Here is a 12,029-nt window from a genome sequence, read left to right as displayed (position 1 = left end):
CCCATATCATGTTGCTTGTCCCAACATGCTTCACTGTCTTCAATGTGTACTGTGGCTAGAATTCAGAGTTTAGGGGTCGTCTCACAAAGTATCTGCAGCCCCTCGTCCTAAAAAGAACAATTTGACTCTGATCAGTCCAGAAAATGTTATTCCATTTCTCTTGAGGCCAGTTGTTCTTTGGCAAATTGTACCCTCTTCTGCACGTGCCTTCTTTTTTAATAGGGGGACTTTTCAGGGGATTCTTGTAAATAGATTAACTTCATGTTGGATTAATTGGATATAAAGTTATCTCATATTTGCTTTCTTGGGTTTTTAATGCTTATGTGATGCAATGCAATCGAGAGGCACATTGGGTGCCATGCAAACTTTGCTATGATGTACTTTAACAATGTGATTCAATCAATTTACATTGGGTACCGTGGAAAAAACAGACAGTGATGCAGAAGACAACAAAGACTGACGATATCCAGAAGATGGTGACGATATCGCAAAGACTCACATAGACTATTTTTGTCACGGTTGTTTTGTTTGTCACAATTTGCTTTGTGTGATGCAGACCACGCTAAGGAATAAAGTGGAGACGTGGAGATGGGATTAGAATGAGTTGGAGATTGTGAAAGAGACACATCCCACATTCTCCTCACGAGCCAGAAGTTGCTCTTGTCTTCCTTCCATCATAATTTTACTTTAAATGTCCTAGGCTGTTTAAACCGGACATTAAATTGGTCCTTCGAGCTGGATCCCAAGATGCCTGAGGATTCCAGCGGGTGTGTTGAATACCAGAAAGACCGTAGCTACGGCAGACTCCTTCTGAGTCTAAAGACCCTTTCTGGGACTGGTGTGCAGCCTGCCGGCTGGTATCCAACGGTTGACGGGATCCAGAGACGGACGGAAGACAACAGGGTGAGTCCAATTGTGGTTTAAAAAGAGTGAAACCGGTTCAAAGAGTAAATGACGGGGAGTCATTAAAGCGTGTAAGGAGACACGATCAAGCCTTGTCCTATACTAGTCAATGTCAAGCCGTTTGAGGGTGACGGAGCCCTGTCGTGCACTTAAATTCCGTGTGTAAATAGCTTTTGCTCCTAACATTCCCAAAACACCCTGAGGGTGACGGAGCCCTGCCACGGACTTAAATTCCCTGTGTAAATAGCTTTTGCTCCTCCTGAGGGTGACGGAGCCCTGTCGCGCACTTAAATTCTGTGTGTAAATAGCTTTTGCTCCTCCTAAGGGTGACAGAGCCCTGTCGCGCGACTTAAATTCCGTGAGTAAATAGCTTTGCAATAAATTCCATAAAATCCCCAATTCCCGTGTGCAAGAGAAAATTGAGTGAAAGTAGTAGTATACTCTCAGTTGTAAACTTTAGTTGTAAACTAAACACACTACTATGGAAAATAAATAAGGACAATAATTCTCTTTAAAGTGACTAAAATGGAAAAAAATAATTATGAGGAAAAACTTAGAGAAACACTGCAGTGTAAAGATTGGAAATATGTCGGAAAAATGAAATCCAACACAAAACTAATATTTATATAAATGGATATCCAACACAATTTCACTGGTCAGTTAAATAGTCAGAAAATAGCGACCTTGCAAGAGTATATAATAAAATAGGTAATAATAATAAGTAGTAATAAAGAGATATATAGAATATTGGAAGAAAATAGCATGAGCTAGAGATGAGAATGTTGAGAGAAAGAAAATTAAATGTTTCATAGAAGAGATGATGACGAAAAAGGACTGACATCAGGACAACAAAGGAAAGTTGAAAATTAAGAACAGAGAGGTGAGTGCATGCGCCTATTTGCCCCCAACTGCCTTTTTCACAATATGACATGACATCATAAAATAATGACCAACTGAGACAGACTGGACTTGGACAAAACTTTTTAAAGGGAGTGTGCCCACTGCACCTCAGGACATACAAAATAAGACTACCTTGTGTGCCTGACTTTGACACTTAAATTCCCTTAGACAAGATGCAATAATATTCATCGTAATAGATATAAGTAATGCATTTCTTTCAACCACAGTGGGTAAAGAATGCCAAATTTGGTTTGGATTCACATTTGGAGTTAAAATTTCAACTCCGTTGTTTATTTAAATATGTAGCGATAGCGTCCCGTGATGAGGAAGCTCTTTTAAAGCATCTGGCTGAGAACGGGCACAAAGCAAAAAGAAACTCCAAATTTGCCAATAACAGGTTAAACATTTTACAAACTTGAAAGCCACAAACAATTCAACAATTTGTCATTTTTGGGACTGACAAATTAATGCTGAATTTGGGTACCAAATTAGCCAAATTAACAGCTCCATTACACAAAATGATGCAATAAGGAAGACTTAAAAATGACATCATTGTTGAAATGGAGAGCAGAAGCGAAAAAAGCATTTTGCAACATAAAGCAAGCATTGGTGACAAGCGCGTCTTGATTTTGCCAAATTGTAATAAGATTATGACTTTCAAAGGTCACTTTATGACTTCATAGAAATAAGTGCATTAACAGTTTTGTTTCAACTTCTGCGAAACATGACATTTCTATCAAAATAGGAAGGTGTACAACTCTTAATCCAGCAAATGTTGCCATTTCCTGGAGATGGAACAAAACATGATTGTCAAAAATAGGGAAAGAAAGATTTTTTTTTAAATAAATAAAGCAGATGTGACATGAAAGATCAGAGCCATTACCAATAGGGAATGTTGTGTTTGTATTCGGGAAAACCAAATCAGAATATGCTGTAGCATTTTCTGCAAAAACAGTGGAACTGACACTAACTGAGGCATGTAAACGAATGAAAGAAAAATTTAACGATGTATACAGACAACCAATATGCATTTGCAACGGTTCATATTTTTGCACAATACTGAAAAAAAAAAGAAAACTGATAATTTCATCCACTGGGAATGTATGCAAAATTGTTAGTTCAATGACTAAATGAAAACTCCAAAAAACTGTTCCTGTCACCAAATATGTCACACACATCAAACAAAAAATATTAATTCATTGGCAAATGCTTTGCTGATAAAATAATAAAGGAAGCTGCATGGAAAAAAAACTCAAATTATGATGTTGATACAACTACAAATCTAGAATTGAATACATTAGGAGAAACTCAGCAAGAGAGTCCAAAAATGGAACAGGATGTATGGAAAAAAAAAACTAAAACAACATCAATGTATGACCAAACAATAAACTAGTCTCACCAAATTAACTTTTCTAAATTGAGCCATGAGCTTACGCATGTCTCACCAGGAGGGATAATGGGAGGACAGGTAACATTAATATTATACTCACTCAAAAAAAAACAAAAATGAAAAAATTAAAATGAACATTTTCCAAATTGTTCAAATGAACTTTATTGAATTAAACCAAAGTGAGATTTATTAATCAAAATGTATGTTTATCACACATTTGCTGCACTGAAGAGAATGCTTCTGCTTGCAAAGAACGCTTTGCTCAGCATATGTCGTTTTCATACATATTTGTTCATTTATGTATCGTAACTTTCCAACAACATGCAGACACATAGTCACACAAAGACATTTTTGCTCGACCCCACCCTTTTAGATTTGTCACCGTTGGTCGGGACCTCCTAAATCTAATAAAAAGAGAGGTTTCAAGGAAGTCTGCTTTAGAACATTCAAGAATTGTACCTGACTCGTCTTCGTTCTCTTTGAGCTCAAGTAACAGAAAACAGGTATTCTCTCCTTATTTCTTGGTATTTAACGAATATCAAACTGAATTTACCTGACACAATGTGAAAAAAAAGTATCGCTTGGTCATAGTAGATGCATTTTCAAAATGGGTAGAACTCTTTCCAAAAGAGCATCCGGACTTATCAACATCAGCAGGATATCACATTGGTGGAACCAGGAGACTGCATCCTGGTGAGGACCAAAAAGAAGCACTGGTATTTTCCTAAGTGGGAATGTCCATTTCAGGTTTTGTTGAACACTCACAGCTGTAAAAATTAGGTTGACTTGGATTCATTTGGGACATTGCAGAAAGGTAATTTCAGTCTAGGATCAGATTGGGGAGGTGAGCTAAAGACTGGTTAAAAAGCTGGGTGGAGATTTATAGTATCTCAAAATAGCTGACGGCCAGTGAAGAAATTTAAATACACTGAACCTATAGGGATACCTCGATGAAATACCTACCCTAAAGTGGTTAGGTCCCGAAATGGGATGCTGTGGAGTGGTCATAACCATCGTAACATTCTTCCTGCCTTTGAGGTATCTGTGGGGTGTCGTAATATTGTCATGCCATGCACGAAAAATCTACGGCAATCCAAAACCTAAATGATCCACAATTGGGTTCTCATGCGTGCGATGATGATCCAAAATTTATTTTATAATACTCCCATGGTCAAGTTCAACAGATAGGGGAACAAGGAGCAGTGTTTAATCAAATTAAGTGGTATATGATGAATAATCTGAATGCACACGAGTTGGGACACTTTTTGTGACTGATGAAAATAATGAAGGAGCAAATCCACGTTGGGGCTTTTTCCTCTGGGTCTACATTTCTGGTAATCCACGCTTCACTTTGATGCTTTGTGAAAAGTACAGAGGTGTAACAGCTAGCACCCTTTCTCCTAGAGCAACATTAGAAAAGGTAAGGGTGATCCAAAAGCTAAAAGTTGATGAGTGGTTTCATGTAATAAGTCATTTTGGCACAAAATAATAACACTCTTCTTATGGTGGAACAAGCAGCAACCGCTTTATCAAAAGATTGCGTCGTTTGCATGGGCCCCAGGGCGCACGGGCATAAACAACGCATGTTATCCGGGTGAAGGACACCCGCAAGTGGGCTTCCAGTGCACTGGTTGTGCTGGATGGATGAAAGGCAACAGTGGGTCCCAGACCACTTTTACAGATTATACCAGCGCTATTACCAGATAATTGCACCTTGGAAGTTATGAGTAAAACAGTACCTGATAATGAAGGCAAAAATTGGGATTCTGTATATCCATTGACTTTTTTTGAAAAATGAAAAACATTGTTTTCTGATTCTCACCGGGTATTTCACTTGCGTCCATTTGCTCAGAACCAGAAACAAATTGGGAAATTTATCAGCAATGATGTGTAAAATAATTTTGGTGATTGAGAATTCATTAAAGCCATTGTCACATGGTGACATCTGGTCGTGGTAAGGAGATAACGGGCTTTTTAATAAATTGCCCAAGAATGTAACATTATTGTACTTTATTCATCCTATGTCTGTTATTGAATCAACTTCTACTGTACAGGTAATTTCATTTGAACAATGGCATAGAAGAGAGCAGCTGAATGCCAAGGATAAAACGATCCAACATCTGCGCATTCGTGTTCCCGTGGTGTTCTGAGTGTAAATTGGGTGAACAAGTGGCAACTGAATTTGAATCTTTCGTGTGTTGGTGGTGTGCAACCAACAAGAATGTGGAGAGAGTAAACTACATCCACCACAATGTCAAAATTGGGAAATTGGACTCAAAAGTGTTTTTTTGAGGCTGTGCATGAACAACTTGGAGCCACTTAATGCCATTTCAAAATCAAATAGCCATGGACATGTGCCTGGCTGAAATAGGTGGTGTCTGCGCTCTCTTTGGGGGAGCGATCCATCTTCATCCTGAACCGTATGGCTGCTGATGTTGGTCTGACAGAGGCTATAAAAGGCCTTAGGGTCCTTGACGGTAAGGTGAATGATTACTCTGGCGTTGACACCTCCATGTAGGACAAATGGATGAGTGTGTTCGGCAAATACAAAACACTCATCTAATCTATTTTAATTCCACTGCGGTTTTCGCAGCTGTTTTGTCTTTGTGTGGTTGTTGCTGTATTCTCTGTCTTCGATCTTGCCGAAACTGAATTATTGCCACAGCAATCTCACCCATGGAGAACAAAATGGCGTAGATGTATCCTTTGCTGGGGACAAATCAAGAGGGAGTATTCTGGCTGACTTGCCCGATCAGTTTCTAGATATATGTTATCACAATGCATAAACAACCATTTTTCCTCTGAGTGTATCAAAGTCGTCGAAGATCTGGCAAAGTTTCTATTTTGTGTGATGTGAGAATTTTGGCAAATTTTCGATAAACAGGAGAGAAATGTTGGATTAATTGGATATAAAATTATCTCATATTTGCTTTCTTGGTTTTTACTGCTTATGTGATGCGATGCAATCGAGAGGCACATTGGGTGCCATGCAAACTTTGCTATGATAACTTTTTTTTTTACATATAGTAATAAAAAATATACTGAAAACATGGGTTAATCTGATTATTCACATTGGACTGCTATTATTTTGAACACTACTGTAGACAGAACCTACAAAGATGAAATTTTAGATGAATACACTTCACAATAATTAGTGTAGCTGAGTCTATTTGTCAATAGTAAAAATCAGTCAGTTGTAAAAAGGTTAACTTTCAGTGGTTATTGTCATGATCCTGCCGCTTCAGCACGAGCTGTGCGGGTGCCTGCGCGGCTGCGCTAATTGGGAGGCACACACCTGCGCCTCATGCGGGCTGATCATCCCCTGTATATATAGGACCCGGTGACGACTGGTCCTCCGCCAGTTCGTTGAGCTTTATGTCCCGTTCCAGCACTCTCGTATTCCTGATTGAACCTGTGTGTACCGACCTTCATCCGTTCTCCGACCAACCCTGTAAGCCTGACTCCTTCGATACTTCTGCCTGCGTTGATTGTTTCCCCGTGTACCGACTCCTGCCTGTCCGCTCATCTGTTCTCTTCGCCCGACGTCACAACTACCACTGCTGCACCGGACTGCCTGCTCGACCCCCGACCTCTGCATACAATAAACGTGTCTCTTCTTGAACTACCTTGCGTCTTCCGAGTTCCTGCATTTGGGTCCTACTCTCGTTTCCGATGGGACGTGATAGAACGAACTGGCCAATACAGGACCCAGCAGGAAAGACCCGGCGTCGCCGGGACCGACGCAAGGTAGACCGTCTGCCGGAGGACCAAACCTGTCTAATCCGGGTAGGCTCCCTGACGTCATCCGCTCCCGTGTCTTACGCTCCGCCAGCGAGGTATGAATACGTCACGAACACGACCCGTCCGGCTCCTCATATTCTTCTGGACTCTGACTTTTCGGAATATGAGGAGGACCGTGATTTGTATGCCGGGCTGCCTGAGTACGACTCCGACGACTTTGATTTTGAGTGTCTTTGCCCGGCTTTTGATCCCAGTCAGTTTGCCCCGCCTTCCCGCGTTTCCAGATCCAAGTGCACCTATCGGTACGACGGGAACCCGCTTGGCCATCTACCCGGGACCTCAGCGTGGCGGCCAGAGGAGACGCCCCGGTCGGGCGCTTCCTGGTGTCTCTCGCTGCGCGGCAACGAAGACACCGTCCTCCCACTCCTCTCCGGCAACGGTGAGACCGGCAGACCCGCAGCTGATGGCGAAGCTTCCAGCCCAGAGGGAGGAGGAGCCGTCAAACCACGAGGCGTTCTGTCGCGAAATGCGGGCGCAGATAGAGAGGCAGAGCGCCGAATTGGCGGCTCTCACGGCCCAGATCCGGCAAGGATTGGCGAACCAGCCGAGCTACGCTGACGTCGCAACGGCGACGGACTCACTGCTGACTCAGGTTCACGTTGCCGTGGAAACCGACCTGCCCCCTTGCCAAGTGCACGCCACAGTGGGAACAGACTCGCCACCTCAAGTGCACGTCGCAGTGTTGGCGGTTCCGAGCAGAGCTCACGCGGCAGTTGGAACTGACCCGTTCCCGAGACACGCCCACGTGTCAGTTTCGACTGACTCCCCGCCTATTTAGGTTCACGTTGCCCTGGAAACGGATTCGCCACCGCGCCACGCCCACGTTGCTGTTTCAACGGATGCACTGCAAGCTCACGTGGCAGTGGGGACCGACCCGATGCCGCCTCACGTTGCTGTCCAGGAGGTGGCGACGTCTCCACAGCCGCTTCTCGTCCGTGCTCTGGAGTGGCAGTGGCGACCGGCCCGCGGACGCTCCACACTCCTGCTCTGTCGGCGACCGGCCCGCGGACGCTCCACACTCCTGCTCTGTCGGCGACCGGCCCGCGGTCGCTCCCCGTTCCTGCTTTGTCGGCGACGGGCACGCCCTCACGTTCCTGTCCAGGAGGTGGCGACAGTTCCCCAGCCGCCTCACGCTCCCGTCCAGGATGAGGTGGAGTTGGTGATGCTGCTGCCGCCTTCTCACGTTCCTGTCCAGGAGGGGGCGGCGGCGGGGTCGCTGCCTTCTCACGTTGCTGTCCAGGAGGGGGCGGTACTGGCGTCGCCGCCTTCTCACGTTGCTGTCCAGGAGGGGGCGATGGCGTCGTCGCCTTCTCACGTTGCTGTCCAGGAGGGCGCGGTACTGGCGCCGCCTTCTCAAGTTGCTGTCTAGGAGGGGGCGGTACTGGCGCCGCCTTCTCAAGTTGCTGTCCAGGAGGGGGCGGTACTGGCGCCGCCTTCTCAAGTTTCTGTCCAGGAGGGGGCGGTACTGGCGCCGCCTTCTCAAGTTGCTGTTCAGGAGGGGGCAGTACTGGCGCCGCCTTCTCACGTCGCTGTCCAGGAGGGGGCGGTACTGGCGCCGCTGCCTTCTCACGTCGCTGTCCAGGAGGGGGCGGTACTGGCGCCGCCGCCTTCTCACGTCGTTGTCCAGGAGGAGCTGGGGAGTTCTGTGGAGCCACCCAGGAGCTGGAGAGACTTCGGGGTGGCGGTCATGGCTCTGGTCCTGCTCTCCATCATCTTCTTCGCTCCTGAGTGCGCCCAGCCGCTTCAGGACCTGGCCTCGTTGGCGACCAATCCCTGGTCGTCTTGCAATGACGGCGTGGGAGGTTCTCGTCTGGAGCAGTGGCCTGCCTCGTTCTGGTTCCTGCTTCGCCGTTTGGTTCCTCACAGAGGTCGTCCGCCCGAGTCACCCCGTGGGGACCCTGGTGCTTGGCGTCCGGGTCGTCCTCCTGACCTGTCCGCCCGGACGCCTCGTGTTTGGTTGCCTGGATGGCCACCAGTCTGGGGTTCAGGGGCTGGCTATGTGTATTCTGGTTCAAGCGCACAGGCTTCATCATTGTACATCATGCGATTTTTGATTTGTTTGTAATTATTTTTCACAAAAATCGGCCACAAAATGGCAGATAGTAGACGTTCTCTGTTCGGTGAAACGTATCCACGAGAAATGGAGGGTCAGAACAGGAAGCACTGCACGCATGGCAAAAACTGATGGCTGTCAGTATTGCAGCCGGACTCATTGGAATGTCTGAGCGAGAGAGGAATTTTGAAAATGGTTTTAACTTAGAGATGTTTCTTGGTGAAATCTGTGGATAACTGCCATTAAAAGAAATACTGAACCCTCATCTACTAACTTTTAATGTGTGCTCCCATTCCTATTAGTTTGGACAAAGCGTTCCTTTAAAGATTAATTTCACACCTTAAGCTATTAGTTTGTTAAAACGTTGTGCAATTTAAAGTATTTTTCCCTAACATGACAAATATTCTTGCTTACAATATTGCTAAACATATATATGATGAACATTTTATCCATAATTGTGCAATATATATAATAGTATAATAAATATACACTTAACTATCAGTCCATTTTCTATACCGCTTTTCATCACTGGAGTCACGGGTTAGGTAAGGCGTATTCCATCTTTTTATGGGTGAAAGGTGGGATTTACACTGGACTGGCCTCCAGTAAATCTCAGGCCACATAGAAACAAACAATCATCACTCTCACATTTACATCTAATGACAATTTAGCGTCTTTAATTAATCTATCGGCTAACATGCATGTCATTGGAATGTGGGGGTAACTCAGAATACTCACTAAAAACCCATGCAAGCAGGGGGTCATGAACACACCAGGAAGGAAAACATGAGCCCAGATTTGAACCACCTTACTTATGAACTATGAGCCAGATGTTCCAAAAACTTGTTCTTTGTGTTGCAATATTACATCTTCACATGTTCTAAATATTTGTATTGGTATTTGACAGAGATAGGGATGAGTCAGAAAAGCGCAAGTGACAAACAACTCGAGTTTTATGACTTGCTTGCTAAATTCTCCAGAAAGACTTGAGTTAAGACTTGGTAGCCAAGAGACTCGACTTGACTTCAACTACATGGCATGCAAATCATCTCATTTAGAGTTGGAAATCTACAACAAACAAAATTATGCTTACAGAATAGAAACCCAGTAGAGCTCTGAGATCGACAGAGTCGGGTCAAATAGTGGAACACAGAGTCCAAGGCAAATATGGTGAAGCAGCATTTAGCTATTATGCTACACGCAAATGGAATAAGTTGCCAGCAGAGGTGGCTTCAGCCCCAAGTGTGACTGTTTTTAAATCCAGGTTGAAAACTCTTCTGTTTTGTAATGCTTTTTAGAGTATTTCCCCTTCTAAAGATATTTCTTTTTTTTATGTAATTTGTTGTCATTTTTGTTTCTTTCCATGTTTTAAATGTTTTATTTCTTTGTATTCAAATCCTTTTAAGGTAAAGCACTTTGAGTTACCTCGTATATAAAATCTGGTAAATAAATTTGCTTCGCTTTCCTTTGCTTTGGTTTTATTATTGATCCTTAATTCTATCTTCATTGTTTAACAAATGCAAATTTGCTCCATATTTGGCACTGCAAACAACACTTCAGAACTCCAGGAACCGGTTGGGTTATTTGTCAAGATTTTTTATGACAGTGACAGCCTTATATCTTTGTTTGTCTTGTGTTCTTCTGCTTAATTGTTCAGTGATCTTCCTTTTTCAGCGTGTATGTCGGAGGTTACTAGCTGTATATGATCTACCCAGCTGGGGCCGCTGTGAGCTAGCACTCTCTCTCCTTCACGAGCACAATGCCCCCTACTCTCTAGAGGATGTAGTACAGGCTGTACGAGAGTCTCATGACAGGGAGTTCATCAAAAGAGTACTGGCTAAAGAATGTCCAATCTGCCTTTCTGTCTTTCCCCATAGTAAGGTAATAATCGTGTGTTTTGAGTATTTTTTTAATGATATATCCATCCCTCTGTACATTTGAAGCTGTAAAACTTTATTTTCCCTAATCTTGATGTTAGACTGTAGCATATTAACAGCAATGTAATAGCTTTCTAAAGCAAGATAAAGCTGTTCTAAATGGATTTTCCCATTTTCAGATGCAGTCCCTGACATCGTGCCAGTGTTCCGTGTGTTGTGATTGTTTTCAGCAGCATTTCACCATCGCTATCAGGGACAAACACATCAGAGACATGGTGTGTCCAGTCTGCTGGGAACCTGACATCAATGACCCTGAGGACCTCAACAGCTATTTCTCCACCTTGGACATCCAGGTGAATTTATATCAATGCAGTTGTATTTTTCATTTTTTTTAATTCAATGTCAGGATTAAAAGCATACTGAATTTAAGATAAGCAACAAAAAGAAGATTCACTAGGTGAATTGGAGTAAGGTTCTTTTAAAAGAAAAAAGTGTTTGAACGCTTCCTCTTACTCTGTCCATTCCTTGTCGCCATCCACAAATTCACCAATAATCCCAAACGGAAACATCTCTGCGTGGGGGTCCTCCTCCCCACTTAGCTCCTTAGCTATGTCACTGGCATCTCTACATGGGTGCTTCTCCAGTTCCACACCATTGCTGAAATACTCTGAAGTGTAGCTATGCAAAAACAATTCAAAAGTATGTGGGCAGGTCACCTAACGAAAAGGACCAAATGACAACTTCTTATCCTCAGACCAACTTTATCTGGGGAAACAGCAGTACTTTAAGTTTATGGAGACCATACAGTGCCATGAAAAAGTATTTTCCCATTCCTGACATTTTTTTCCAACACACAAAGGTATCAAATCATCAAAACAATTTTAAAATCACTCAGACAACCCAGGGAAATACAATGCAGTTTTCAAATAAAAAATTATTTGTTATGGTAGAAAAAAAAAACTTTCTGACCCTCTTTGAAAAAAATGATTGCCACCTGAACTTAATAACCGTTTGTGCCATGCTTGGCAGCAACAACTGAAATCAAGCGTTTGCGATAATTGGTGATGAGTCTTTCAACTCGGTCTGGAGGAATTTTGTCCATCTC

The 12,029-nt window shown here is 43.4% G+C and overlaps 1 protein-coding gene across 2 annotated transcripts in view; it reads left to right on the top strand.

The window, feature by feature from the left end:
• rnf31 (ring finger protein 31) overlaps positions 1-12,029 on the top strand; it is a 157,401-nt gene that overhangs the window by 85,359 nt on the left and 60,013 nt on the right. For both annotated transcript variants that reach the window (XM_061840165.1, XM_061840164.1), the window contains exons 14-15: positions 10,722-10,928; positions 11,104-11,277. In XM_061840165.1, the coding sequence (XP_061696149.1) occupies positions 10,722-10,928; positions 11,104-11,277 (381 nt within the window). The remainder of the gene's footprint in view (positions 1-10,721; positions 10,929-11,103; positions 11,278-12,029) is intronic.

The sequence above is a fragment of the Syngnathoides biaculeatus genome, chromosome 13 (assembly GCF_019802595.1).
Source record: "Syngnathoides biaculeatus isolate LvHL_M chromosome 13, ASM1980259v1, whole genome shotgun sequence".
In the NCBI taxonomy this organism is placed as follows: domain Eukaryota; kingdom Metazoa; phylum Chordata; class Actinopteri; order Syngnathiformes; family Syngnathidae; genus Syngnathoides; species Syngnathoides biaculeatus.
The sequence above is the reverse complement of the archived record's forward strand: the minus strand, read 5'-3'. Positions and strand labels throughout refer to the sequence as shown.